The sequence below is a fragment of the Pipistrellus kuhlii genome, unplaced genomic scaffold (genome assembly GCF_014108245.1).
Source record: "Pipistrellus kuhlii isolate mPipKuh1 unplaced genomic scaffold, mPipKuh1.p scaffold_m20_p_3, whole genome shotgun sequence".
Classification (NCBI taxonomy): domain Eukaryota; kingdom Metazoa; phylum Chordata; class Mammalia; order Chiroptera; family Vespertilionidae; genus Pipistrellus; species Pipistrellus kuhlii.
In genome coordinates this window covers 45,300,119-45,326,027 of record NW_023425529.1, presented here as the reverse complement: position 1 = coordinate 45,326,027, position 25,909 = coordinate 45,300,119, and the positions used below count along the sequence as shown (strand labels likewise).

The 25,909-nt window shown below is 44.6% G+C and overlaps 2 protein-coding genes across 2 annotated transcripts in view; both read right to left on the bottom strand.

Annotated features, from left to right (window-relative positions):
• Positions 1-815: 815 nt before the first annotated feature.
• Positions 816-11,274, bottom strand: AMHR2 (anti-Mullerian hormone receptor type 2). The gene is given in 11 exon segments (XM_036455104.2): positions 816-1,482; positions 1,484-1,669; positions 2,565-2,701; positions 2,869-3,016; positions 3,225-3,397; positions 3,535-3,649; positions 8,160-8,390; positions 8,482-8,600; positions 8,787-8,861; positions 9,126-9,317; positions 9,591-11,274. Coding segments are annotated over 11 exon segments (1,761 nt in total). The 5' UTR covers positions 9,862-11,274; the 3' UTR covers positions 816-1,368.
• Positions 11,275-19,393: 8,119 nt separating this feature from the next.
• The window catches only part of SP1 (Sp1 transcription factor), a 28,608-nt gene continuing 22,092 nt past the window's right edge, over positions 19,394-25,909 (bottom strand). Inside the window, exon 6 of the mRNA XM_036455053.2 lies at positions 19,394-24,010. Within this exon, the coding sequence (XP_036310946.1) occupies positions 23,697-24,010 (314 nt within the window). The 3' untranslated portion in view covers positions 19,394-23,696. The remainder of the gene's footprint in view (positions 24,011-25,909) is intronic.

Here is a 25,909-nt window from a genome sequence, read left to right as displayed (position 1 = left end):
AGAGTCGAGGAAGAAGGAAAGGCAGCCCTGTGGTGGAGGGGGAGGCAGGAGCCTGGGTTTTGATGTGTTTGGTTTCATGCGGTGGCTGCCTACCCAAGTGGTGATGTCTTGTAGAGATTTAGAGACCTGGGTGTGAGGAAAGGTGAAATCTCCGGGCCAGGGGGTAGATGGGCTCTCCAGAGGCTAATCCTGGAACTCTAGAACAACCAAGCTAGAAAGGGGCTAGAATAATGTCAATGCTCAATCACAACTGCTACCGTTTACAGAGTGTTTACTAAGGCCGGGAGCTGGGTAAGACCTGTCACCTTTTTTTTTTTCCCCACCCTGAATTGACCCTGTCGGCAATTCAATTGTTTTTCTCCACACTTCACACAAGATAAAGCTGAGATTCCAAGGGTGAAGAAACTTGCCCGAGGACATAGAGTTAGCTGGTCTCTGAGCAGGAAGCAATCCTGTGGCAGTGAAATCAGGACTCCCTCATTGTTCCTCCGGTTGGGCCAAAGGGGCTTCCAACTCCTTCTACAGCAAATCAGGGGCCTGAGCCCTAGAAAGAGGAAGTAACTAGCCCAAGGGCACTTGGAGAGTCAGAAACCAGCCAGGGTTGTACACCAGGCAGGCACTTGTAACGGGATGGACCTTGAGGGGTACCCAGGATTAAAGATGCCCGGCTAGGGTAAGAAAAGCCAGTAGAGAAAACATAAAAAAAAGAAATGAAGGAAGAAGTTCTCAGCGTGGCTCGCAAAGCCTTGTCTGTTCTCCATGTCATCTTTTCTCTCTCTTCTCCCCTCGGTCCGTGCCCCCCTCCCCCCCACTTTTGCTACTCAGGTTACCTACAATTTCATGATACATCTCACTGGGCAGGAATGTCATACTGCCCCCAACACTCCTGGAAAATCCTGCTCATCCAAGACCCAGCTCAAGCATCCTGTGCTGTGAGGCCTTCCTACTCAAGCCTCAGCAGAGAGCACCCCCGCCCAGGACACTGTACAGGACCCCAAAACATGAGTTATGGGTCTCTGAGCACCTTCAGAGCAGCAATTTCATGGTATTCATCCCTCTTTCCCCAGTGCCCTTCACGGTATCCCACCAAATGAAGGCTTGTTGAGGAGGAAGAAAAGGAGAGAGCCGGGAGGAGCCCAGGATCACAAGAAGGGAGCATGCTCTCAGGGTGTGGAGTCAGGAAAGCTGACTTTATCTCTTTCCTGTGCACACCTACCCTCCATCACTGGTCAGAATTATAGTGGGCTGGATGCCCACGGAAGGGTCAAAGCATTTGGCAAGCGGGAAAGGCAGCCGTGAGGCAGAGCAAACAGCATACGATCACCATGTCTCCTTTGCACATACATAGACTACACATAAACTGCGTATTTACACGTGAGAAATGGTACCGGTAGGTAGGTTGGGAATCCTGAAACAAGGGCCTTGCCGAACGCCGAAGTGACAGACTCTCAGCCGAGGCCTACAGGGGGGAACGGTGGTGGGGAGGCGTCGGGAGACAGTCTCCTGCACAGAGAGGTGGGCAGCTGTGTGAACAGCCCCCTGGGAAGAGGCGGGCCTCCGGAGGGCGGGCCAGGGCAGCCAGGCGCTGCTGCACACACTCCGCTGTCAGCCGGGCTTCCGGGTCCGCGTCCCAGCAGTCCTCCAGGAGCTCCCGGAGGGCACCGGGGTCCTGGGAACAACGACCAAGAGGCAGGCTGGACCCCAGGACCCGGAGCAGATCATTCAAAGATATCCACCGCTCCTCTGTTTTCAACACTCTTCCTCTGACCCTCCCTGGAGCAGCCCTCCCCCGCTCCCCTCCCTGAAATTCAGCCCTCTGCATCTCGTTGCCTGAGACAGGTTCTCTGGGTGCCTTCCAACCGGTCCGCCTTTTCCTCCGAGGAGCTAATTCTGGTTATGGCTTAACCTGTTGATGGGAAACTGCTCTCCTTTTTAGGCTAACAGGGTCTTCTGCAAACAGCTTCGGGGCCTCTGTTATCTAACACAGCAAATATAATACTTGTGCAGTGGAAGTGTTAGGCCAGATATTTCAGACCAGGTAGCAGGGAAGGGGTTTCCTGTTAAAAACTATTTGAGCAGACCACTAACATTTCATTTTTAGGCCACTGCTTTAACCTTTTCTACCTAGAACTGGCTTTATTGGGTCATGTTAGAAGCACAGCTGTGTAGGACAGAACCAGGGACGGTTGGATTGAAGGCTGGATGCCAGTGTACCGGGAGAGAAGCCATCTGGAAGTCAGTGCTCATGGAGACAGTGTTTGAAGGAGGACTTCCTGAAGCAGGGGACTGAAGAACAGGGCTAACAGGCGGGGAGAGGAAAGACAGACTGGGCAAGACTGAGCGAAGGGAAGGTGTGAGCCTCAGGAGTGGGCTGTGTGAGACTTACGGTGGAAGAGGATGAGCTGAGATACAGAGAAAGTTTGCCCAGCTTCAGCTGGACATGATCCAGGAGAGGTGGCAGAAGAAGGGATAGAAGGAGTAGAGGGACTGGTCCTCGCAGACACGCCCTGGAAGCCTGTGCCCAGACTCTCCAGCCCCCAGCCCACCAGCCAGTGGCTCCTTACTGTGGCAAAGCAGCACCAAGTGGGTGGGATGTAAGGGCGCCTTCTCTCCGCCACTGCCAAGGTCCACAGCTCACAGGCGGTGGGGGCGCTGCCCAGTTCCGCCTCATAGGCCAGTTGGAAGGGCGGTGGTCTGCTGTCTGGGGGAAAGCACATAGGATTGTGTGTCAGCTAGCGCTAGGGGTGCCTTCCTGGTGGGAAGACCAAGGGGGAGAAGGGCAGAGCTTCCTGGGTCAGGAGGTAGGTGGGTCTGGAATGGATAGGTGAGGCATTGGAGAAGAGACGGGACTGTTGCACCCATCCTTACCAGGCCACAGGTCCTGGCAGCGGCTCAGGATCTCCCACAGGAGCAGAGCCAGAGAATAGGCATCGGCTCGCCGGAGGGCCGTACCCCAGTCCTGGAGGTCCAGAGTCTTGTCCAGGAGCTCCGGGGCCATGTACCTCTGGGTACCAGCCTGGAGAGAAAGGCGTAGAGGACCAAGAATCATCTCCTTGACAGCCTTCACCACAACACCGGTCCATGCAGTATCCCCCAGCTACAGACTCAGCAATGTCTCCAATGCTGCAGGCCCTGCTGCACTGTTGCCATGGCAATGGACACATCTTCAGCAGCGGCGGCAGCAGCACCATTATCCTAGGCCTCACCTTATCCAGAGTACTTACCTCCATGATGGCCGCTGGGCCTTGGGGTCGAGTGGGGGCCCAGGTGGGGGGTTGGGTGAGGCCCGGTAGCACCAAGGCGAGGCCCAGGTCTCCGATGGCACATGACCCGTCCTCCCTAATGAGCACATTCTGGCTGCTCAGATCTCGGTGGGCAATACCTGGCTTATATTGGCCTGTGGGAGAAGCCAAGGTTGAAGGGGCGTGAGTCTTCTTCCTTTCCCCTTGGACCCAATCCTTCCCCTCCAAGCTAAGGGAGAAACATAGTACTGTGGTTCTGATTCCCATGGCTTCTTGCTCTCAGCTCACCCACCATCCTGCCAGCGCTCCTCGTGGAGAAATGCCAAGCCCTGCGCCAGGGACAGTGCCATCCGCAGGGAACGTCCCCAGTCACTGGTGTGCTGGGTCAAGTAGTGGCACAGGGAACCCTGGGGAGAAGCACAGAGAAAAGGGGGACACACAAAGCTGGAGGTGGCTGACCCACCGCAGAAGAGAGGCCAGTTGACAAACATCCCCCTGCATGTCTCAACAGACCCAAACACGGACACATCTAGGGCAGGATAACACGCAATGGAGGAGTGAGAGTGCGCATAGTCAGATTGGCAGGAAAAATAGCAACTCCAGCCGAAACCGGTTTGGCTCAGTGGATAGAGCGTTGGTCTGTGGACTGAAAGGTCCCAGGTTTGATTCTGGTCAAGGGCATGTACAATACATTGGTTGCGGGCACATCCCCAGTAGGGGGTGTGCAGGAGGCAGCTTGTCGATGTTTCTCTCTCATCAATGTTTCTGGCTCTCTATCCCTCTCCCTTCCTCTCTGTAAAAATCAATAAGATATATTAAAAAAAAAAATAGCAACTTCAGTTCAAGGGTCCTGAGCACTCACTGTGGGCCAGGCCTCCTGCAATCCTCACAAACAACTCTAGGAGGGAGATACTCCTGTCACTCCTGTTTTACAGATGAGGAGCTTGACAGAGAGCTAACCAAGCTCGCTGGAAGTTACTTGTTGAAAGAGAAGTGGAGCTTGAACCCAAGCAGTCTGTCTTTAGTGTCACTCACAATGAACCACCTCAGACTGCCTCAGAGGACTTTGGACAAAGGCAGAAAAAGGAGAGGCAGGACCAGCTAGGCCCAGGCACCCCTCATGAACCCCCTGGCTGGAGGTGTCAAGCCCGTTTGGTAGAACTGGCCATTGAATAGATCTGTTGGGTAGGAGAGTGGCAGTTGGGAAGCAAGTGGAAATTGTTAAGTAAGGAGCAAGAGTCCTGTATGTTGAAGGGCCTCTTGAGTCTGTATCAGTAAAAGCCCAAGGCAGGATCAGCTATTGAAAAGAGACCTTTTGAATACTTTAATACTTACTTCCATTGCCACTCAACAAGACAGAACACAAAAATAACACATTTTACACAAATTGAGTGTTTAACGCCCAAATTTCTGCATATTCACTCCTGAATTCTCAGAATGTCAGCAGAACTCTGTACACAGAATTTCAGAATTTCTTTTTTTTTTTTTTTTAATATGGCTCCAGTTAGTGCAACTCCAAGGGGGAGGGGTGACAAACTAGAAAATAACAAATATAATGGGGAAACTCAATATCATCTGCTGCCATTCAAAAAGCGCTGTTTCAAAATTAATCATAATTGAGAAGGCCATTCAGAATTGGCTTGTGTTCACAGATTTACAATTACACAATTTACTTGTCAAATGCCCATAAAGCTCAATGGGTAGCTTTAAATGCAGATATGCTGTGGAATTTGACAAACTGGACTTGAGATATCAGTAATTTTCTAGTCATTTTGACCTTAGGGAATTATTTATTTTGATTGGTCGTTTGGAAATAATAGTATAACACCTCATTTGCATAATTGCTTTCAGTTAAACACACACGAACACACACATACACACACATTATGTAAAGTACTTTGAATAATTCATGACACTTGCATTGTAGTACACAGCATCTGCACATTTTTGATCTCTTGAATATAAAAGTAGCTTATAAGTTCTATTATTAAACTCAAATCTTTATTTGTTAAATGAAATTTGAAGAAATAGATATTGGAGAAAATTTATCTATTGATATTCTGATGGTTCATGATAATGTAAGTAGTAACTCAACTCTATCAAACTTACTCTTTATTTAATATAAATATTTTTTCTACTCTAAATAGTTATTAAGACAAATTTTGTTTTCTATTTGGGATGTTTTCTCTTCATGTAACCTTACTTTGCAATAGTGAAAAATTAGATAAATTGATTTTTACTAGAAATAACTTAAAAGACTATTTATTTGCATTTATCTCAATATCAATATGGTATAGAAAACAAGCTAAATTGTTATGAAAATGCATATGGATAAATATACTAATTTATATTAAAAAAAAAAAAAAAAAAAGTCCTGCATGTGAGCCGGCCAGTGTAGCTCAGTGGTTGAGCATCTACCCGTGCACTAAGAGGTCACCGGTTTGATCCCTGGTGGGTGGCAAGCAAGAGGCAGCTTATTAATGCTTCTCTCTCGTCAATGTTTCTATCTCTCTCTCTAAAATCAATAAAAACTTATTTTTTTATAAAAGAGTTCTAGATTCGACAAACATTGAGCACTTTCAGTGTGCCAGGAAAGTTAAACAAATAAACAAAACCAATAAGGCAGTGATTTGTGAGCTGAGCAGTGAGGCACCTGGTCAAAAAGGGGACTTCCCAGAATTCAAGATTTCACAGGTGAAGGAGCTACGGGTGCTGATAAACTCCTGAGTCCTCAGGCCCACAAGGCCAAGTGTGGCCTGGTCCTTGCTTACCTCTTCCTCTTCCTCTTATTGTTCATGGTCCGCCCTTGAGTCACGTCTCCTTAGTCTTCTCTTGTAGTAGCATGGCCCTCTCTTTCAACACCTAATACGCTTGACATTTTAAACTTATTTTTGTGTTTGTTTGACCCACTTCCCTCCCCTACTACTCCATAAAACCTGTAAAGGCAGGGAGGGACTGAGAGTGTTTGCCCTAGCACTCAGAATAGTGCCTGACACACAATTCATAAATATTTGTTGAATGAATATATGAATAAATTTGAAGGGCTATGCCTCAAGGTATTTTTTTAAAATTTAATTTAATTTAATTTTTATTTATTTATTTATTTATTTATTTATTTATTTATTATTGATTTCAGAGAGGAAGGGAGAGGGAAAGATAGAAACATCAATGATGAGAGAGAATCATTGATTGGCTGCCTTCTGTACGCCCCCTACTGGGGATCAAGCCTGCAACCCGGGCCTGTGCCCTTGACTGGAATCGAACCAGGGACCCTTCAGTTTGCTTTATCCACTGAGCCAAACCAGCTAGGGTGTGTGTGTGTGTGTGTGTGTGTGTGTGTGTGTAAATATATTTTATTGTTTTACAGGAAGGAAGGGAGAGGGATATAGAATTAGAAACATCCATGAGAGGGAAACATCCTTCAGCTGCCTACTGCACACCCCCTAATGGGGATGTGCCCACAACCAAAGTACATGCTCTTGACTGGAATGGAACCTGGGACCCCTCAGTCCTCAGGCTGACACTCGGTCCACTGAGCCAAACTGGTTAGGGCTTCTGTGTTTTTTAATTCCAATGATATTCCTTCCATTGATTTTCAGAGAGAGTGGAACAGAGGGAAAGGAGAGTGAGGAGGGAGAGAGAGAGAAAAACACTGACGTGAAAGAGACACATTGTTTGCTTTCCACATGTGCCCTGATGGGGAAGGAATCCAACCTACAAGCCAGATATGTGACCTTGACTGGGAATCAAACCCAAGACCTTTGGGTTTGTGGGTTGACGTTCTAACCATTGAGAAACACTGGCCAGGGCTCAAGGTATTTAAAAAATATATATATTTTTATTGATTTCAGAGAGGAAGGGAGAGGGAGAGAGAGATAGAAACATCAATGATGAGAGAGTATCATTGATTGGCTGCCTCCTGCACACCCCCTACTGGGAATTGAGACCACAACCTGGGCATATGCCCTTGACTGGAATCGAACCTGAGACTCTTCACTCTGCAGACTGACACTGTATCCACTGCACTGAGCCAAACCAGTAAGGCTCAAGCTATTTATTTATTTATTTATTTATTATTGTTGTTATTATTATTATTATTTTGGTTTGTCCTCACCCAAGGATATTCTCCAATAATTTTTTTTTAGAGATTGGAAGGGAGGGGAGACACACATACAGAGAGAAACATTGATGTGAGAGATACACATTGATTAGTTGCTTCCTACAAGTGCACCAACCCTGGGCCAGGATTGAGCCTACAACCGAAGTACATGCCTTTGACCAGAACTGAACCTGAGACCCTATGGTCCATGAGCTGATGCTCTAATAGTGAGCCAAACCAGCTAGGGAGGGCTCAAGGTCTTTCTTTTTTTCTTTTATTAAATGGAGTGCTGGTTTTTATTATCATTTTTAAAATATATTTTTATTGATTTTTCTCAGAGAGGAAGGGAGAGGGATAGAAAGTTAGAAACATTGATGAGAAAGACATTGATCAGCTGCCTCTTGCACACCCTCTCCTGGGGATGTGCCCGCAACCAAGTACAGGCCCTTGACCGGAATCGAACCCGGGACCTTTCAGTCCACATGCCGACGCTCTATCCACTGAGCCAAACCGGTTTCGGCTCAAGGTCTTTCTTTAACAATGATTTTCTTTAAGGTACAGAATATAAATTATTTTGATTTTTCCATTTCCTTATCTATTTTATGGGTTAAAAGTATTAGCAGGTTAAAAGTATTAAAGTATATGTAATAAAAAGAAAAAAATATGAAAAATAAACTTTAATGTTTAAGAGAACAGGACATCTAAAGCAGAAGAATAAGCATGGACAGGGCCCAGCTGATATCCAGCTTCCCCCGCCCCCATCTCCATCCCCATTCACACGTAGGCAAACACACACATGTACATTTCTTGGTCCTCACCTTGGGGTGCAGTTCCAATACCAGCAGGGGCCCACCGTGCAGGGGCCCAGGGCCCCCCCTGCTGGCAGTGATAAAGCGGACAATGTGGTCGTGCTGTAGGCCTGGCAGCTCATACAATGCTCTCTCAGCTCGGAACTGGGCCATAGCCCTCGGGGGGAAGGCCTTGATGGCTACCAGCTCGCCTTGCAGCTGCCCAGCCCACACTACTGCGTGACCTCCTTCCCGGATTACCTGGTGGGATACGGTGTTGGGTGTGGGCCTCTTCCTCCCCAGCACACCCTCTGGGAGTACGCAGAGGACCCTCTCCTCCCGCCCTGGGCACCTGGGAGAAGCTCAGCTCAGGCAGCTCAGGCAGCTCCGCACTCCAGTCCCTGCCTGCGTCTGGCGCTGGCGCTGGCGCTGGCCCACCTCTCACTCTGCAGGCCTTTCTCTGTAGCAGGGCTGGGATGGAAAAGAGCCTTGGAGTCAGAGTGCAGGGGAATGGAGACTCGGAAGGGGGCTTTGTGGGAGGGAATGGGAGTCAGGCTGTAGAGATCTCAGAACCAGAGGGTCAAGGAAGCCTGGAGAGGGGTCAGAGCTTTGGGGCAGCGTCTGGGGTCACAGTGAGGGGATGGGGCAGATGAATACCCAAGATGATGCTGCCCAGCAGCAGCAGGAGGAGAAACAGCCCCAGCAGGACCAGCGCCATCCAGATGGACTCTCCTGGGCATGAACGCAAGAATCCAGGCTGGATGAGCCCTGCCCCAAATCTACTCTCTGCTCCTCTCCCCCTCCTCAGAAGTCTTGCTTCTCGACCCACCCCCACCCTGGTCACAAGCCCTGTTATCTCACAGTCACCAGGGCAACCAACTTTTCAAGGCCAGAAGGAGTGAAGCTTGGGACGGGGGTAGGGTGAGAATGGCTCTGGTTCTACCTCTCCTAACCTGGGGCCCAGCCTCCACCCAGGCTCAGCACCCCACCGGTTACCTGGGATGGCCTGGGGACCCTGGGCACCAGGAGGCCCGGGGCTCCCCAGCGGAGGCAGGTGGCTGTAATTGGCATTGCAGAAGTCAGTGCCACAGGAGCAGGTGAAGAGAGTGGAGCTGGGACTGGGCTGAGCTCGGGGGCTTGGGTCACATCGGGGAGACTCACAGCCTGGCTCATCACTGTCTCGGCACCCTGATAGGGTAGGATGAGGAAAAGAGGGGAGAAAGGGATTAAGAAAGAGAAGGAGAAAAAGAAAGAGAGATGGAGAGCCAGACAAAGAGCACAATGGAGTCTGGGGAGAGCGAGGATAAATCCCTCCTCAGAGGCGTCCCTTCCATCTGATATGGGCTTTTCTTTCCCCTCCACACATTCCCTGTTTCCTCCTCTCCCTCAGCTGCCGCCCCAACCCCAGGAGGTACCTGTCTCCCACCCTGGCTATCACCTGCCATATGCTTTGCCATTCACCTTGCATCTCCACCTGTGCCTGGTCTTGGGTCAGGTTCCAGATCCCAAAGCAGCAGTGGCTGTAGAGGCAGCGGATAACCCTGGGAGGCCCTGGTCCTGCATCTAGCAGCTTCCCCAGTGTCTTTGTGCTTCCCCGCACTCCGGGGGCCTCAAAGAACACACAGGTCCGCCTGCTTGGGGGTGCTGTGGCCCAGGGTGGGGAGGGGAGGTGCGAGAGAGTGAATGCAGAGGCAAAAACAGCAGCCAAAAGGAGAGACAAAACATGTTTCATATCCCAGGGCCAGCATGGTAAAGCCAAAGGAGGAAACAGTGTCCGCAGAGGCCTGGAACCTGACCCCCGCTGGGGACACGTGGCTCTCCCCGTCACCCTCACTCACCACTCTTCCAAAGAGGTGGCTGCTGCTTCCAATGGGTGAATGGAAAGACCCTGCCCCTCCCCGTAGCCACGTACCTTGTGCAGCTTCGGGAAGCAGTGCCCCAAGCCCCAGAGTACCCAGCATCATTTAGAAGGAGGCAGCGGACCTGCCCCTGGCCAGCGCTTCCTTCAGATACAGGGCACTGGGGCTTCTGATCCCTCAGTCCCCTACTCCGCCCTCCTCCCTCTTTCCAGTCTCTGTGGGGGAGATGGCTGCTGTGGGGGAGAGGGTGGGTGTGGGGGAAAGCAAGGAGAGGGAGGAGCAGAGAACCAATCTCATATCCTCCTCTATTCAGCCACCTCCTCTTTTCTCTGCAAGTGGGAGGAGGGGGCCTTGGAGGCCCAGCTGAGAACCCAGTGATGCTTAACTTCAAACCTCTGCCCTTGGCGGACCCAGGGGGAACATGACTGGACCCTGTTAGCTAGGAAACCCAAGTGAGGTCAAGTGCACAAAGCCATTCAGCTGTGCCCAAGATCCCTTCTCACCCTTATCTAAGCCCTTCTTAGGTCTCGGGTCCACAGCTCCCTGGGCAGAGAGAGACTTCACAGCCCATACTAGAGTTACCTAATTTCCAAATTCAAGAACCAGAAATAAGTTATATAAAATTTCTCGGATTAAAAAAAAAAAATCACATGGAAAATGGTATCATGGTAAACTTTACGTTTCCAGAATTTTAAAAATCACTTTGAGTCACACACTGAACACATCACTATTAATGAGAATGAGACAAACTTCTATTGAGCACCCATGTGCTAGGACACAGGTAGGGTTATGCATTTATAATCACCTCATCTAATGCTCCTATTAAACTACTTGTTATTTTTTAAATTATTATTATCTTCACTTTATAGGTAAGAAAGCTGAATTCAGCTAACTTGTCCAAGATGATTTGAACCTAGGTAAGTCTGACCCCAAAGCCCAGGCCCAAAAGAAATTTTAAAAAAATCCCAGGTCCTATTCTTTGCATTATGCCACAATGCCTGAAAAAAAATACAAAACACAGCAATAAAAATATTTCCATTTAGTACAGCACTTGAATATTTGAATTTGGATTGTTGAGAAAAAAAAATACACCATTACCTACCAGCAGGCCTCTATTGATAGAAAGGGAAGGTACAGTTCAAATTATAACCACCAGAGGTCAGCAGAGATAGGAGAAACTTGTGTGTAGGGAGGGCACAGCAAGAGCCTCTTATGATTAATGCCCATAGTACACTTCTATATCAATTTTTTAAAAAGTATTTATTGATTGACTTGAGAGAGAGAGAGAAACATCAATTTGTTGTTCCACTTATTTATGCATTCATTAGTTATTTAAAAAATGTTTTTATTGATTTTTTTAGTATATATACATGTCTTTAAATGGTATATTTATAAATACATACATACATAGGGTTATTACACAAATACATATATATATGCATAAGATATATATACACACAAAATTGTCTTTCTTTTTTTGGAATTGTCATTTTATTTTATTTTATTTTTATTTTTATTTTTATTTTTGTATGAAATCTCTTTTATTTACTTAAAGAAGCCTACAACTTTACATGTGTGTCACACAAGGCTTGAAAGAGAGAAATAAGCAAATTGAGCAGCTTTGGAAAGCCTTACAGTTCACTGTAATGTAGCATTAAACTCTATACCATAGTTGAGGGACAATGTTCCCGAGCTCCTTCTGTTCGGAATTGTCATTTTATTTGATGGTATCTAGAAACATCCTTATTGTGCACATAGACTGCTAATTTTTTTTTATCAGTTATGTTTGCAATTTATGTTTTTTTTAAATATATTTTTATTGATTTTTTTACAGAGAGGAAGGGAAAGGGATCAACTGCTTCCCACACACCCCCCACTGGGGATGTGCTTGCAACCAAGGTACATGCCCTTGACCAGAATCAAACCTGGGACCTTTCAGTTCGCAGGCCGACGCTCTATCCACTGAGTCAAACCGGTTTCAATGCAATTTATGTTTTTTTGTGCTTATGTTTATGTTTCAAGTAGGCAATTTTTCTACTCTTTATTGATTAAAGTATTACATATGTCACCTTCCTCCCACCCCCATTGACCTCTCCCCAGCCATTCCTAAACTCCAGCATATGCCTTCACTCCCCCAGTGTCTGTGTCCATTGGTTATGCTTATATGCATGTGTACAAGTCCTTTGGTTGATCTCTTACCAACCTCCTCCCCAACCCCTGCCTTCCCTCTGAGGTCTAATGGTCTGTTGGAAGTTTTTCTGTCTCTGGATCTATATTTGTTCATCAGTTTATGTGGTTCATTATATTCCAGTAATGAGTGAGATCATGTGATATTTATCTTTCTCCGACTGGATTATTTCCCTTAGCATAATGTTCTCCATGTCCATCCATGCTGTTACAGGTGGTAAGGGTTTCTTCTTTTTCACAGCAGCATAGTATTCCATTGTGTAGATGTACCACAGTTTGTTAATCCACTCATCTGCTGAGGGACATTTAGGCTGTTTCCAAATCTTAGCTATTATAAGTTATGTTGCTGTGAATATAGGAATGCACATACCCTTTCTGATTGGTGTTTCTGAGTTCTTGGGATATATTCCTAGAAGTGGGATTACTGGGTCAAATGGGAGTTCCATTTTTAATTTTTTGAGGAAACTCCTTACTGTTTTCATCAATGGCTGTACCAGACTGCATTCCCACCAGCAGTGTACAAGGGTTCCTTTTTCTCCACATCCTTGCTTTATTGATATTTTAGAGAGAAAAGAAGGGAGAAAGAAAGATAGAAACTTCAATGAGAGAGAAATATCATCAATGGGTTGCCTCCTGCATTCCCCCCACAGGGGATTGAGCCCACAATCGGTGGGCTGAACAGGAATCAAATTGGTGGCCTCCAGGATCCTGGGTCAATGCCCAACCACTGAGCTATACCAGCTGGGCATAATTGGCTGATTCTTTGTGTCCTGACCTTGGTGTATCAGAACAACTGAACTACCCATCCAGGGCCACCTCCTATATTTATTAGTGTTAAGCTGCAGTGACTCTAAAAATATGAAGGGAGAGCACAGGGTGTGTAGAGGGAGTGTCAGCATGGAAATGGAAGGAGAAAACTATAGCTTGTGCTGCAACAGCAAGACAGAAGTCCAACTCCACAGGCTCAGAAATTGCAGTAATCATTCTCACAGGTGTGAGTAGCTGGCTCCAGCTCCTACAGGAATGAGAGTGAGAGGGGATCAGTTCCCTTTTTCTCTAGCTAGTCTTCTGTCTGGAAACACTTTCTGGCTTAGGCAAGAGATGAAGGTCTGAGATGATTCTCTGACTCTGGGGCCTTTCTTTGGGAACCCGAAGGGAAGGAGAGTAAAAGCTCCAGTAGTTGTGAAGCCAAAGCTAGAGTACTGAGGGCTGGAGGTAGATGGACAGCTGCCCATCCCTTTTTGGGATTCTGCAGGACCCTGTCTGTGAGATGACTCAACTGCACTTAGTTACAGCTATCTTCCTTCACCAGCTTCCAGATCAGATAAGTCCTGGGTAGGAGGGATGACGGGGAGGAGTTGAAGGTCAAATAACTTCTTGTTTCTGGAGTGTCTCATGAGAATATCTCTGCCAGGAGGGGAGTGAGGCAGAGATCAGGCAGGAAGATGGAGTATCCTCACCCAAAGCCTTGGAAAACTACTTGTCTCAAACATTCCAGTGGGGTTTATGGGAAATATACCTGCTCTGGGCAGAGTTTAGAGTTGAGATGGTGATAGACGGAGTAAAAATCTGAGAGCTAAGGGATTAGGAAAGTCCTGAGAAAGGATCTTAGCATAGGAATAAAGGCTTCCTGGGTAAACATAGACAGAGATCTCCATCAGAATCTCCTGATTAAAGTCTGCAGAAATCCAGTAATTGACCTTTGATCCCAGTGATTACAAGGTTACAGTGAGTTCTTTATTCATTCAATTCAGAAAATATATATTAGGTCCTAGTCTTAAGGTATTTCTTTCTCTCCCCCCCCCCCCTTTATATTTTATTGATTTCTTCAGGGAGGAAGGGAGATAGAAGCATGATGAGAAAGACCAACTGCCTCCTACACCCTCCCCACTGGGGATGTGCCCACAACCCAGTCACATGCCCTTGACTGGAATCAAACCGGGACCCTTCAGTCCGAAAGCTGATGCTCTATCCACTGAGCAAAACCAGTTAGGGCCAATCTTTTTTTTTTTTTTTTTTTTTTTTTTTTAAATAGAATGTGGTTAGTGGGGCTTTTTTTTAATTTTTTTTATTTTTTACAGAGAAGAAGAGAGAGGGATAGTTAGAAACATCCATGAGAGAGAAACATCTATCAGCTGCCTCCTGCACACCTCCCACTAAAGATGTGCTCACAACCAAGGTATGTGCCCTTGAAAGAAATCGAACCTGGGACCTTTCAGTCCACAGGCTGATGCTTTATCCACTGAGCCAAATCGGTTTTGGCAAGGGCCAGTCTTAAGGTATTTCATTAGGTTCTGGGCCTGCAATGATATGTGACTCCTTATTTTCAAGCCAGGCTTGTGCAGCTCAGTCTTTGAGCTTGGACCCATGAACCAAGAGGTCACTGGTTTGATTCCTGGCCAGGGTCACATGATAGATGTTTCTCTCTTATTGATGTTTCTCTCTCTCTCTCCCTCTCCTTTCCTTTCTCTATAAAACAAACGAACAAATAAATAGTTAAGAAATCTTAAACAAACAAAAAAATTAAATAAGCTTCTAAATAAGCAGAAAGATCAAATAAGCTAATTCTGTTCAGAGCATAAAAGACAAGGGAATAAAGGTGCCCAGAAGGTTTCACAGAAAAAGGAATCTTTAAATTGTCTCAAAAGTAAATACACTGAAAATAAGTAAAAGGAAGGTGATTGTAGGCAAAGGGAATAACAAGAATACACAGAAAGAGGTATGAACATAAAGTGTGTGTATTGGGGGAAGAGGGAGTGAGCAGGAGAAAGGTATATGAGATATAAAGCAGAAAATCACCCTAGAGACAGATTGAGATCAGATTGGGAAGGTTTTTCTATTCTGTTTCAAGGAGCTTAGACTTATCCAGAGAGCAAAGAATTTTAGGCGAGGGTATGGTAGCAATGTGGAAGATAGATGATTGGGGCTCAGGGAGACTAAAAGCAAGGTCAGCTGCAAGACCTACGACTAGCCAAGGTAAGAACCAGGACAGTGGAAAGTAAAAAAAAAAAAAAAAAAAAAAAGGTGGGGGGAATGAGATGCACTGCATGGGACAGGATTGGTAATGAAATGAATGTTGGGATAAAAGGTGATCCTGGGAGCTTAAGTATAAAGGCTCAAGGGGTAGTAATACTATTAAATGAGGTGGGGAACACAAGGGTTATTTCCCTTTCTTACATGTTGAATTTGAGTTATCTCTGAGATCCAGATGAGTATGTTCAGTAAGCAGGCTGCCAGGTTGAGAGAAAATTTAGGGCTTAAGATCTGGGAGTCACCAACCATTTAATAACTAAAGAGTAGCCCTGGCAGGTTTGGCTCAGTGGATAGAATGTCAGCCTTCGGGTCCCTGGTTTGATTCTGGTCAAGGACACAGGCCCAGGTTGCAGGCTCAATCCCCAGTAGAGGGTGTGCAGGTGGCAGCTGATCAATGAGTCTCATCATTGATGTTTCTATCTCTCACTTCCTCTCTGAAATTGAGAGAGAGAGAGAGAGAGAGAGAGAGAGAGAGAGAGAGAGAGAGAGAGAGAGAGAGAGAGAGAGAGAGGATGTAACTTACTTATGGGGGTGAAAGGTATAATACAGAAAGGGTACAACAGGGAAACACCAACATTCAAGGGACAGAAGAAATGCCTATGAAGGAGACTAAAAATAGTCAGAAAGGCTAATGGAGAACCAGGAGAGTATCAGTTTCACATGCCATGGGAAGAAAGCTCTAAGATGCACGCATGTAGCTGCAGTGAGGTCTGAGGCTAATAAATGAAAGACCACTGGAGCTGCAACCAGGTAGAGGTGTTTGAAAGAAACAATTTGGTAAATGATGGGTATTCACCCCTAAGTGCCTGAGGGGTGAATAAAAGAAGAGGAAATTTTCAATAACTTTGGAAATGAAAAGAACTAGATCAGTAGCTTGAAGAGGAAGTAGAGGTTTACAAAATGGAGGGAAGGAAGGGATTTTAATATGCTGATAGGCTGACACAAGAGAACCCAGACAAGACTGAAAACAAAGAAAAAAATCTAACAAAATGAGCACAGGTGACAGGGCTGAGCTTACAAAGGAAAAATATTTTCTACTAAGAAATTGGTGAATATCAATGTTTATAGGGAGGGATAGGAGAGAGGTTTGAGGAAATTCATGTTTCCGTTTTCTCCATGAAATAGGAAGCAAATCATCTGCAGAAAAATAGGTCAGGCTTGGGAAACTTGCAATTAATAGCATGTTTCACTCACCAGACTACAAAGTACTTGGTGGTCTGTCTTATTTCATTTTTTATATTCAGCCTAACTTAGTGTAAAGCTCATAGTAAAGGCTCAATAAATGTTTATGGAATGAATAGATGGCACCACAATTATAAGGCCCATTTAAGGCTGCAAAACCAAACAACAACAAACAACAACCTCCCTCATGGCCCCCCTCCTCAATAAAGTCAAATGTTAAAATGTTATATTGCTGTTATATTTCCATAAGAAAATCATATGGCCGAGTTTACCCATGGCTAAGTGATTGACAAAGCAGATAGTGTCAAATGCACAAGATAATTGAGACTGTTGGTAGTCATAGTATAAACAAGTGATCAAGGATTCCTACATAAGAATGGAAGTGAAGCTGTAGGCTGATGGAAAATTGGAAAGGCTGTCAAAATAATGTCAATTTCAGTTTCAGATGGGTTCACAATCCAGATTTAATCATGTTAGAAACAGGCTGGTATTAACTGAATGTAAAATATGTTAAGGCTAGACCACAGTTCTCAAACATTCTATGATAAAAAGAACCAAGGCCCTGGCTGGTGTGGTTCAGTTGGTTGAGCGACATCCCATGCAGCAACTAAAGGTTGCGGGTTAGGGCACATACCCATGTTGTGGGTGTGATTCCTGGTCAGGGTGCCTATGGGAGGCAACTGATCTCACATTGATGTGTTTGTTTTCCTCTCTCTCTCCCTTCCTCTGTAAAATCAATAAAAATGTATTAAATATATATATATATATATATATATATATATATATATATATATATATATAGATAGATATTTTTTTTTAAAGAAACATGGCTCCTTGGACAAATGACTAATTCTAGGCCTGGGATAGGGAAAAAACAAGATGAAACTAAAGCATTTTATTAGAAAGCAAAAAAGGGCTAAAAAAAAAAAGGATGTAGACATATCCAAGGGACACATGAACCAACCTGAAAGCTGGCAATGGCCAAAGCTGGGATAATTTTAGTAATAAAATAATATAGTATCTATAATAATAAAAGGGTAATATGCTAATCAGACAGGGTTGACCAGACACCTGGTAGTTCAGTCCTCCTTCCAAGCACAGTGGTGGGGGCCAAGGTAGAGGCAGTTAGGAGCAATCAGGCCAGCAGGGGAGAGTGGTTAGAGGCAATCAGGCTAGCAGGCAGAGGGGTTAGAGGTGATCAGGCAGGCAGGCAGGTGAGCAGTTAGGAGCCAACAGTTTGGATTTCGAGAGGGATGCCCGACTGCCGTTCCTATTGGGCCTAAACCAGCAGTCGGACATCCCCTGAGGGGTCCCGGGTTGGAGAGGGTGCAAGACAAGCTAAGGGACCCTCCTCCCCCATGCATGATTTCATGCACTGGGCCTCTAGTTGGATTACAACAAACTATAAATTTACCTAATATTTCATATAAAAAAATGAGTGCATATAATAGGGGAGACAGTTTCCTCACAGAATCCCAAAAACTCTATGTAGCTAGTACATATGTAGAGGAAGCTTAATTCCCATTAAAGGTGGGATAGACTTATTGACTTGCCTACAAATAGGGAAACTAGATAAATCTTGTCAAACACTACCAAGTGATGAAGGTTATCATTAGTACTGTCTTGTGGTTATCACATACTCCTTGACAAGATGTTAAGGGAATTGAACCCGGATGGTATTTTCTCAAAAAACCCATAAGCTCAGTCAAATAATGAGAATATTCTACAGGACACTTGGGCAATAATCCCAAAGACTGTCCTGGTTATGAAAAACAAACTGACAGATTAGAGACTAGGGGAACATATCAACTAAATCCTGTGTGTCAGGAATGGGTCCTGAAACAGAAAGAGGACATCAATGGAAAAACTAGTGAAATCTAGAGGTTTAGCTAATGTAATGTATCAATATCAGTTTCTTAGTTTTGACAATGTTCCATGATAATGTTAACAATGGGAACTCTTTGTATATCTCTGCTACCTTCTTTTAAAAGTATTCCAAAATAAAGTTTATTAAATAAGAGTTGGTGCTACCTGTTCCTCTTGGACCTCCACATTTCTATGAAGTCATGTCATATTGATCTGCTCGTGACACGTTAAGTGTAGGGCAACTGTGCATGTATGGGAACACAAAGGTGTAGCTGGAAACCTTTGTTGGGTTCAGTATATAAAGTTATGGCCATATACTCCCCATCCCCAACCCTCTCAACACACCAGAGACATGCCTTTTTATTTAAAAAAAACACACAAAACTTTTAATTGGCTTACAAAGGAGCTACAGACTACATTGAAACTAATCTTTGTACAAAAAGGGGGGGGGGGGGAAGCCCCCAAAACACCCAGAGACAAAAGGTAGGAGGAGACACATGAAAGATACAAAAGAGCAGGAAGAAACTGAAAGACAAGAGATTAGCATCATACATACAGAATGGGCACTGCGAGGGTGGGGAGGGGAGAACAAGATGAAAGAGCATTTAAAAGTTATTTCCCCACACAGCTCTGATGATAATCTAATTAGAACCAATCACCAACACAGCATGAACTCATTAGGTTTAAAAAGGCAACAGTGGTAGGAAGACTGGTTATTACCAGTATTGAAACTTGTTTTAGGCACCAGAGACTGGAGCAACTTCTCCCCTCCCCTGGGTCCCCCAGGATGGCAGATTCAGGAAGAGAAAGCAAGCTCTCAGGCGGCTGCCATTGGTGTGTATAGAAGGGGATTCCTCAGGTCAATCTCAGCATATTTCCCCCAAGTCTTTGAGCCCTGGATTTCAGATGAGAGCTATGGGATGTCACTGGGAGAAACAGGTGGTCAGAAATATGAGGACCTGTCCTTGTCCCCACTGTTCAAGAGCGATTGCTGGGAAAGTGGACTGGTCAAAGCCCATTCCCCTGTGGAGAAGGCACAGTATCATTTCTGAAGGTGAGGCAGAGAAAAACACACCCCAGGAGAGAAAGTTGTCACTACCTGCAGCCCCAGCTTAATCCCACTTACACATTTTTCCCCCTGATAACTGAAGGAGTTGAGGGACAATCACCATGCCTTTTCTCCCGTAGCAGACACAAGGAAAGGCTGGAGTTGATGAGGAAAGGGGGAAATGGGACAAATACTTATTTCTCTCAAACGAACTTTGTGGAGGAAACCTTTTTGAGTTTGGAAAGTCAAAGTGGAGAACACCTCGGGGAGGAACGAATCCAGGGATGGTCCTTCCCCCCCCCCTTTCCCAGCCTTCACATCTAGGCTAGCGAGCCAAATCTGAGAGGGAGTAGGACTTTAAGCTTAAGGCTGCTTTATGTCCTCCTGGGGGCTGGTGTTTAGGGAAGGCAGACAAAGAAAAGAAACAGGTCAACCTCAAAGCTGATCTGCTCATCCTCCTAGAAGAGGTCTGTACCCCAGGAGGAGAGCCAAGAGAGGCACAGAGAGCACAGGCTCCCAAACAAAAGTAAAGCAACCTGCCCATATTTTATCAGCAGTTTTCAAAAGCAGTTTCCCAGGGTTGGAGAAGTGCCATGTCCTCCTCCCTTTCCCCAAAGCTACTGCTACCACCTTTCATCCTTGAACATAAGTTACTGGCTCTCTTCTAAGGGAGATGAACCTAAGATTTCACATTTCTCCCTCCCAACTCCAAGAACCTACCCAGCTCTGCACAGGGGTAAGGAGAGCTATGCAAAGGGCACCTCATTTGAGGCAGCTAGACTATCCTCATTTCCTTGGTACCTAGATCTCCAAAACTCGTTTGATCTGATACCAAGGTCCAAAAGGCATCAGGGTACTTACAATTGAATAAAAACTTTAAGCAAGTAGCACCAGGGCTCCCCCAAAGCATAATAGGGGCTTGATTAATACCCTCAGAAGAACCCCTCAAAATGTATATAAATTTATTGCGTCCTAGCAAAGATCTGCAGCTTCCAGTATTCACACAATGTGAAGATATTAATACAAAATATATTCTGAAAGTCAAACATCTGCAGTTCATAGTGCTTTCTCAGATTTGTTAAAAAAATACAAAGCTGTTTCCTATATAGGATATACAAAAGCAAAAAATATATATATATGTATATAGTAGAAATAAATCAATCAGCCATAGTAATTTACAGCTTTTGTCTCTAACCCTCCCCAAATCATAATCTTTACCCCACACTGCAGTCTATACTTTCTGGGATAAAAGGTTCTATTTATTCTGAACCAGGCATAGAAATAACCATTTAATTTCATTCTGTATAGCACCTACAAACATGGTGCCTGCTGGGAGATCCCTGAAGATGGGTTGGTACTGCTCTGGGTAACAAGTGAGACAGTCAAATGATAAGCAGATCAAAGTGAATGGGCAACCTGAAAGGACAAGGGAATGAGTGCTACCACGCTACCTCTCCTTCGGGCATGCCCTGCGCTGCACAGTTTGGTCATTTAAAAAAGTTAAATAAAAAAGGAACTCATGTAAAATTTTTAGAATATGCCTGTCAGTCACATTTATTTCTGCTCGCCAAAAGTTCAGGGGAAGGGATTTTCAGCAATAAGCTCCTGACTCAAGGAATGTAGGCTCCTAGTTTCCTGTGGAAAAGACTGAGTGGCTCGCTGCTGCTGTGAGACAAAAGCAAAAGCTGCTTCAGTTGGGCCAAACAAGATACTGGATCTGGAGCTCCTTGGTGAGACTAGGGCACCGGGAAAGAACTGGGTGTAAATTCACTCAGTAATGCTAACTAAAGGGGGGAGGGTAAACCAATGTTCTTCCCCCGAGAGAACTATTAAAATAATGTTCTAAAAGCTTATATTTCTCAGCTTCATTAGGCTAGTTTGTCTCTAGTAATTTCTTACTGGGGAAGATTCCATTTCTTGAAATGCTCTAATAAAATACTGCAAACTCCAGTGAGCTGTCCTGCCCCTTTCCTCCAAAAGATGCCTATGTACATGATTATAGACATCAAATAACAGGTTCTGAGGTCTACCTTTCAAGGAATAAAGGGTAAGACATGTGGTTGGCCATGGATAACTTTTACTTTAGTATTAACAAAATCTGATCTGGGGCAAGTTCCTTGCAATGGTTCCTGAGTGTTAAAAACAGCATTAAGTCTTCAGAAAAAGAACCAAATGGAGTGAACTATTGTTTAGAATATTAACAGTTATTGTATTTCAGGTTAAACATTAACACCAACTTACCCAAACCCTAATTCAGATAGATTTTATAAAAATATATAGTGAAATCATAGCATCATCTATTTGTAGTCAAGGTAAAAATATTTATGAAAGGAACTAAGATTCTGCTATAGATGGTTTCTCTTTCAAACACAAAAAATAGTTTCTTCTTTTTTTAAAAGTGCAGTAGAATATCCCCCATTCATAATTGTAACTAATTTATTAGCATAAGCAAAGAAATGACCTCAGGAACATACCCAGGTTTTAAAATAGATTTCTAGGTAATGGGCCTGAAAGGCATTTTGATCTGAATTTGATTTATTTTCCAACAATTTTAAATATAATTTCTCATCTGTGTGTAGATATATACAGGCACAAACACACATTCACACATGGTCATACACAAACATTTCACTATCAGATCAGGGTAATTTTTATTGCAGGTCTCTTAGTAATGGCTAACAGAAAACCTATCCCCAACCTAATAGATTACACACATACACACAGCCATTTCCACACTTCCTCACAGTGAAAAGCCCTCTGACAAGATACCAGAAGGTCAAGAGAGACGATGTTTTAATGGCTGGGCCTTGAGGACAACTCTGGTTGCATTTAAATCTCAGTACCAAATGCACTGAGTTCCCTGCCGCTATAATTTTTGGATCAGTCTCTTCAGGAATCAGGCCATGAAGAAAGCAGGATAGTTTCTCCCAATCTCTCCTACAATATAAACCACAGTGGTAAGACAAGATTTATTTTTGTTCTGGGCTATCATTCCCATGATCATGTGCTTCCTTTTCCCTTAGAACCACCCAAGGAAGAGTTAAGGGAAAAGATCAAAGGACTACTGCCTTGCCACTAGTACATGCTCTGGAGTTCTGCAGAATGGAAACCTGGAACAGATTCATTGCCTGATGCTCCTTGAAAACATAATGAAAAAAAATCTACTGGGGATGTTCAAAAGAGAAAATGTACTTCCTTTCAGAATGTGAACTCAGAAGTTTATGTGAAATCAAAGCTTAGCCACCTTGGAAGACAGCTGTACAAAGTCCAAATACTCCCCTAACTTCTGAACTGGACTATTATGAGTCACTTCCACTTCTGAGCACATCATTTTCCTATTAAAAGCCCCCACCTATTATCTGACCATCTTTTGATAGTTTATACAAACTAATTCCAAATTATAACCCTCAAAGGGTCTCTTGTACAATTACATAGAAATACTTTTGATTCTTGATGCTTAGAGCAGCTGATAGAGAGGTGCCTTTGACTCTTCAGCACCAAGAGGGTACCTGCGTCAGTAGTATTTTGAACACTCTCTCTCCACGGTTACTTCAAGCATCATCCTGGGCTTCAAGGTTTCTCTATTCTGCTGCTGGGACTAATGTCTTTAAAAGATTCACAGAAGTGCCTCATCCAGGAATTACTACCAAAAACATGAAATGATCAGGTGAGAGAAAGGGAGACAGAAAGGACTGAGCCTAGAAAGGAGTGCAAGAAGCTGATCCCAAATAAAAAGACAAAATTAAGGAAAAACATTATGTATATATAAACTAAAAGCAGAGCATATGGATGCTTAATCTACGTGGAAAGCCAAGACAACATCTATAAAAGCTTAATGTGTCACAAGGCTTAGCCATAAGGAAATAAGGCAATATAAAAAAAAAAAATGACCAAGGTATTTTGGTCACAGAATGGTCTCTTTGCTCCTCCCAGCCAACCCCTGCAAATGCATCTCTATATATCTTTTATATATATTTATATATATAATATAGAATCTGTTTTTTTGTTAAAAAGTATTTCAATGATCATATATATTTATCAAGGCATGATGGCTTTAGGAAAGGGGGAAATCCATCATGAGGGAGTTGAGAAGGGAAACACAGGACAGGGAGGTTGGGGTAAGAAATATAAGAAACTGGGGTCAAACAAATGCTCATCAAAGGGTGGCACCCACGGAATTTTCACTGTTTCCCACTTCAAGGAGGTACTGATGATATAGGTGAGTGCCAGGACCCCATCTCTTCTCTTGTATCCCCTTCCCCAATTCTTCCCACCACCATGCATTTTAATGCCTCATGGCTCTCTCTCCCACATGTCTCTTGGACCCATGCTACCTTGCATCCCAGGGTTAATGGGTATAGCCCATATGTCTCTGGCCCTGGGTGCCTGATCTCAGAAGCCATTGCCACTGATATTAATGGACTGAAGATCTGCCACCTGCATGACATTGATGCCACTGTTGGCAAGACGAGCAATACCCTCTGGACAGATGGCCTCCATAGCTACCATATTGGTGGTAATAAGGGCTGAAGAAGTGGCAGCACCACTGCCTTCTGAACCAGCCCCACTGTCCAGGGGCAAAGTGCCCACACTCAGGGCTACGCCTGTGCCTCCCTTCTTATTCTGATGGGTCTTGATATGCTTTGACAGGTGGTCACTCCTCATGAAGCGCTTGGGACACTCAGGGCAGGCAAATTTCTTCTCACCTAAGTGAAAAAAAAGAAAGAATATAAGAAATGAACATCTCAGGATGTACAGGATACCTTGTCCAATAACTGCTTTCAAACTTTATTAGACAGACTATTAGGCCAATTTTAGAAGGTGAAAAAAGAAAGAAAAACCTGATGAGTATCTTTTGCTTTTTGGAGGAAGGAAAATAGGTAAGGGTTGGGGAGTAGCAGTTCCTGGCCATATATCTTCTTCACACCACAAACACAAGAAGAAAGTGTGTGTGGCCCTGAATGCCCAGCATAAGTCCCAAGTTTCAATTTTCCTGGACAAGCTTAATTGCCCACCCCTGAACCAAACATCTTGTGGGGAAGGGATACAATGACTGGTTTAAGCCAATCATGGCCCATTCCTGGAGGTGGGAATAGGATCAATCCTGCCCAAACCAGGTAACTACAAATAGAGACAGAGGGATTGTTTTCAAAGGAAATTTGGCTTTCTGGTACCAAGGAGGAGAGGAATAGATGAAAAACAAAAAAAGAATGAAGAGCCGAAACCAGTTTGGCTCAGTGGATAGAGAGTCGTCAGCCTGCGGACTGAAGGGTCCCGGGGTTCAATTCAGGTCAAGGGCAGTTCCTGGCCATACCAGTAGGGGGTGTGCAAGAGGCAGCTGATCAACGATTCTCTCTCATCGATGTTTCTAACTATCCCTCTCTGTAAAAAAAATCAATAAAATATATTTTAAAAAAAAAGGAGGAGGAGGAGGAGGAGGAAGGGACAGAGAGAGGGAAGGTTGGTATTCAGGAAGGAAGAACTAGAGCAAAAGTGAATAGCAGACTGAGACTAAAAAGAGTAATGGGATTCTCCAAAATCCCACTCAACTAATTCTTTCATTCTTTTTAAAAATTTATTTTATTATTTTTAAAATGTGTGGTATTTTATTGATTTCAGAGAGAGGAAGATAGAAACATCAATGAGAGAAACAGAAAGACAGATTACACGCTCTCCACTAGGGATTCGAGAATGCAACCCAGCCCTGTTTCTCAGTGGTTAGAGCACATGTGTCAAACACAAGGCCCGCAGGCCAAATCCGTCCCGCCAGGCCTTGCAATGTGGCCCACACCGCGCTGTCATCACTGCACTCCGCTGCGTTTCCATCACAATGATAGTTTATGACTGTTCAGTAAACCATTCGGCCCGCGATTTAGGCTGGATTTTAGATTTTGGCCCCTTCTCTGATTGAGTTCGACACCCCTAGGTTAGAGCATCAACCCCTATACAGAAGAGTCACCGGTTTGAATCCTGGTCAAGGGCATGTACCTGGGTTTCGGAATCCTCCCCATCCCCAGTCAGGGCGAATGCCAGATGCAGTCAGTCAATATGTCTCTCTCAACATTGGTGGTTTTTTTCCCCTCTCTCTCCCTCTCACTCTCTTTGAAAGCAATGGGGAAAAAATATCCTCGGTGAGAAAAAAAAAAGGAAAGAAAGAAAAAGACGGCAACCCAGGCATGTATTCTAGGTTGTTCTGGGCTATCATTCCCATGTATTCATAATGTAATTTCATTGTTATTAAGGAGCATCAGGCATGTATTCTAAGCCACACCAGCCGGGCATCTTCTCTCCCCCTCCCTCCCTTTAAAAAAAAAAAAATACGTATTTTATTGATTTTTTTACAGAGAGGAAGAGAGAGAGAGAGTTAGAAACATCAATGAGAGAGAAACATCCATCAGCTGCCTCCTGCACACCCCCTACTGGGAATGTGCCCGCAACCAAGGTACATGCCCTTGACCAGAATCGAACCTGGGGATCTTTCAGACCGCAGGCCGACACTCTATCCACTGAGTCAAACCGGTTTCGGCTCCTTCCCTTTTTTTTTAATTAATATATTTTTATCGATTTCAGTGAGGAAAAAAGAGAAACATCAATGATGAGAAAAA